The 4,538-nt window shown below is 40.9% G+C and overlaps 1 protein-coding gene across 1 annotated transcript; it reads left to right on the forward strand.

Annotated features, from left to right (window-relative positions):
• Positions 1 to 547: 547 nt before the first annotated feature.
• Positions 548 to 2,176, forward strand: LOC122278190. Its single transcript, XM_043088310.1, has one exon. The coding sequence runs from the start codon at positions 631 to 633 to the stop codon at positions 1,834 to 1,836; it is 1,206 nt and encodes a 401-aa protein (XP_042944244.1). The 5' UTR covers positions 548 to 630; the 3' UTR covers positions 1,837 to 2,176.
• The last annotated feature ends 2,362 nt before the right edge of the window (positions 2,177 to 4,538 follow it).

The raw sequence follows: 4,538 nt of genomic DNA on the forward strand, positions 1-4,538 counted from the left end.
AAAAAATATTATACTCATCATTCCTATACTATATATAATTTTTTATTTTTTTCTTTACCAAACGTGGTGCATGAATTATGAGTAAAAAAACTCAATTAGTTTAAAAGTAATAAAACTAAAAAACAAATGTGATACGTGATATATATGTAAAATAATGAGTAGCAAAACTTATTTATAAATTACAAGACATATCCAGATGTCCAAATGGACAACAACAATCGCTACTTTAGTATTAACAAGTAGTTGATTATGTGAGTAAAACGAATGATGAGTAGGATTACTCTTTTCGGATATAAAAGATTGTTAGATAGGGTGTAAACAACAGTGAGAGAGTAAAGTAAAAATGTTTGATCAAACGAGGACCCTAATAAACATGGAATAAGCAGGGGAACGGGTCAATTACATAATTACGAGATACTAGCGGGACAGATTGTATAATAATAAGTGCAACCGTAAGGGCTTCCTATAAAAATTCCCCTGCCATGTCCATTCGAATTTTTCGACCGTTGGGGCCCGACAGAGACAAGTTAACGGTTAAAAAAACTTCCATGCCGTTGCCCACACTTTTCTTTTCTTTCTTCATATCCCAACCCCAAAACAAACACACTGAAAAAGCCACCCCACTGATCAATGGGCTGCGTTTCGTCAAAACAGTTCACAAAAGATCTCAAGCGAGAGTTCCCTTTCAATAATGGCGGCGACTGCGTGAACCACGTGGTCTCTCTCACTTCAAGCACCTACGGGGTTCTCAACTTGGACAATGAGCAAGCCGTCGAAGAGTGTGTCGCGGAGAGTAGGAAATTACAAAGATCTCCTATTCGCGAAGAGCCAGAGGTCATCAATACTTGGGAACTCATGGAGGATCTTGAAGAAGGAATGCCCATTTCTAAGCAAGCCAAGGTAAGCCCGAAACCGAGGGCTTTTCTCCGTGGTTTTTCCGGTTTTGATTCTAGGAGTCCGGCGAAGTTCTCGAATCAGTTCTCGAATCAGAATTGTTCTCCGAAGAAGACGAAGAGATTTTCTGGGAAAGAGAATAAGGGGCGGGTTAATTTGTTCGGACGTCCTGATTATAGCCCAAAAGGAATACCGAAAGCTAAGAATCATACCGAGAACTCGTGTAAGGCGGCGCTGAGTTTAAGTAATCCCGTGAAAGGGTCTCCAATTGGGGCAAAAAGAGAGAGTCATGGGAGCGATTCGGGGCTTTCTCCGCGACGGAAGAGCTTTAGCCCCCTATTTGATCCAGAGCTTCTTGCATCTTATGAGAAAGAATTGTCTGAAGAGGAAGTTCAGATCAAGAGGATGGTCTCGCCTACAGCGAAATTCCGTAAAACGAGAAAGTCTAGAGATTTGGAGTCTATTCTTCATTCGTTTGAGAGAAAGTGCCCCCCAGGTGGGGAAAATGCGATTGTTGTATACACTACGACTTTACGAGGAATCAGGAAGACTTTTGAGGACTGCAACAGTGTCCGGTCGATCATCGAATCCCATTGCATCCAAGTGGTCGAGCGCGATATATCCATGGATTCGGGGTTCAAGGAGGAACTGAGGGGTCTAATGGGGTCAAAGGAGGTGAAAGTTCCCCTTGTGTTCTTAAAAGGGAGGTTGATTGGGGGAGTTGATGAGGTGGTGAAGTTGGAAGAAGAGGGGAAACTGAGCATTCTGTTTGAAGGGATTCCGAGGGCTGTAGGCGGATGCGAAGGATGCGGTGGTGTGAGGTTTGTGATGTGCATGGCGTGCAGTGGAAGTTGTAGGGTTTTGGATGGGGAGCAAAAGAAGATGGTGAGGTGCGGTGAGTGCAACGAGAATGGGTTGATTCACTGCCCCTTTTGCTGTTAATTGAATATAATCATACCCTTCTTCCCCCTCGCATTACTTTGGATTGGCTGCTACTAGCCTTTGGTATGTCCGTTCCATTTTGTTATGTGGGAAAATGAGGTTCTTAAAGTGGGTTTTAGGTCCTCTTGAGTGATGTATGTTCTAAATTTGCTTGCTTTTCTTTATTGGGTATTTGTTTTTCCAATTTACTGACCTGGTTCAATATATTCTTCCAAGCATGATGAAATTTATGGAGGAGTTCTGTTTCCATTCCTCATATATGTTGCTTCCCAAATGTCCTGTAGGGTTAACTGATATCTGTATGGATTTGGGCATCTAAATACTGAACTTATTGTCTGCATCTGATGCATCAATATGCTGATGCGGCAACCTACCTTATTTCTTTACTGCAATAGTGTGCTCCTTTCTGATACTTTGATAGTGTCTTGATCAATGCGACTATAACCATCACTCCAAGTGATGCTTCCATAGGTATATCCATTGAAGCCATAAGGCTCAAAGTCAAGACTCTAAATTTTAGCCTCTCTGAAAAATGAAGAGTATCAGGTATCACTGTGAGATTGTGGCTAGAAACTGGAGGATATTTGTGTGCCTCATTATGTTGCTGAAGCTCGTTAATAAAAGCTCAGGAGCGCCAAGATATGTGTCAAATGCATTCAGATTCCTGCTTGGAAATATATCGATAAAGCACAAAAAAATAAGGCAAAAAAAAAAAAAAAAAAAAGAGAGGGAGAGAGAGAGAGAGAGAGAGAGAGAGAGAGAGAGAGAGAGAGAGAGAGAGGTTATTTTGAGTAAATGATGAGAATGGAAGAAAATGATATATTTTATTGGAATGCATATAATGTAGCGGTAAAGCCACTTTTATGAACTTTTATGGGTCAAAAATGGTGGCTAGTTGAGATTGCATTCACACTTGCTTCCGCCATCTTCCAGTTGCTTCCGCCATCTTCCACCTCCTTTAACTCCTATAAATACATGTTTTTGCTTTTAGAAACCTATCCCATTTTGAAAGAAAAATTTAGAGAAAGAGAGAGAGTTTTAGAGAGAAAAATAGTGAGGTTTCTCCTATATATTGTCTCTCCTTTTATAAGAAAGAGTGAATTTTCTCCTTTTATAAGAGAGGGTATTGTCAATTGTGCTCTCCTTATTCAAGAAAGAAATTCTTGTAATCCTTTTGCTATAAGTGAAATTCTTCTACAATTGGAGTTCCTTATTATTTCTTTTATTCTTTTTCATTTCTACTTCAGTTGTAATTGTATGCCCTGTACCACAACCTCCTAACAGTGGTATCAAAGCATCAGGTTTATAGCCGGTTTTCGTGCTACAGTTAGATCCAGTTAGTGGAAATGAGGCATCTTCAATAATGGCGACGAAGTACGAAATAGAGAAGTTCAATAGGAGTAATTTCTCATTGTGGAAAATGAGAATAAAAGCAATTTTGAGGAAAGATAATTGCTTGACGGCAATTGGAGATAGGCCCGATGAGATCACTGACGACGGCAAGTGGAACGAGATGGATGGCAATGCTATTGCTAATCTGCACCTAGCACTAGCTGATGGAGTATTGTCAAGTATGGCGGAGAAAAAGACAGCAAAAGAGATATGGGATACTCTGACAAAATTGTACGAGGCCAAATCACTACACAACAAAATTTTCTTGAGAAGAAAACTCTACACCCTTCGGATGATGGAGTCAACTATGGTGACAGACCACATCAACCCCCTCAACACTTTATTTTCACAGCTCACAGCAATGGGGCATAACATAGAGACGGGTGAACGTGCTGAAATTTTACTTCAAAGTCTACCTGATTCGTATGATCAACTCATCATCAACTTAACCAACAACATTGAAGTTCTAGTCTTCGATGATATTGCAGCTACGGTTCTTGAAGAAGAAAGTCGACGCAAAAGCAAAGAAGATAGACCAGGAGGTTCACAACAAGCCGAAGCTTTGGTAATGACGAAAGGGAGATCAACGGAACGTGGCCCCAGTGGGAGTCAAAATCAGAGTAGATCAAAATCCAGAAGTAAGAAGAATGTCAAGTGTCATCACTATGGCAAGAAAGGGCACTACAAAAGGGAGTGTTGGCATCTCAAGAAGAACGAAGAAGCCAAAGGAAAAGGCCCTGAGTTGTCAAAAGCTCAGGGTTGTGTAGCAAGCACCTTAGATGATGGTGAAATTTTATACAGTGAGGCAACAACAGTTACTCAAGGTAGCAGAAGATTCGCTGATGTCTGGCTTATTGACTCAGGAGCAACATGGCATATGACTCCCCAGAGAGAATGGTTCCATCAATATGAATCTATCTCAGGAGGATCTGTGTTCATGGGAGACGATCATGCCTTAGAGATTGCCGGTATTGGTACCATCAAATTGAAGATGTGTGACGGTACAGTTCGCACCATTCAGGAGGTACGACATGTGAAAGGCCTGAAGAAAAATCTATTGTCTTTAGGACAATTAGATAATAGTGGGTGTAAAACCCATATTCAAGATGGGATCATGAAAATAGTTAAAGGCGCGCTTGTAATGATGAAAGCGGAAAAGATAGCTGCAAATTTGTATATGCTTAAAGGAGAAACACAACAAGAAGGAGAAGCATCCACTGCGCTGGCAAGTTCGGCAGAAGAATTAACAATGATGTGGCACTGTAAGCTTGGCCACATGTCGGAACGAGGTTTGAAGATTCTTGCTGAAC

Source organism: Carya illinoinensis, chromosome 10 (genome assembly GCF_018687715.1).
Source record: "Carya illinoinensis cultivar Pawnee chromosome 10, C.illinoinensisPawnee_v1, whole genome shotgun sequence".
Taxonomy (NCBI): domain Eukaryota; kingdom Viridiplantae; phylum Streptophyta; class Magnoliopsida; order Fagales; family Juglandaceae; genus Carya; species Carya illinoinensis.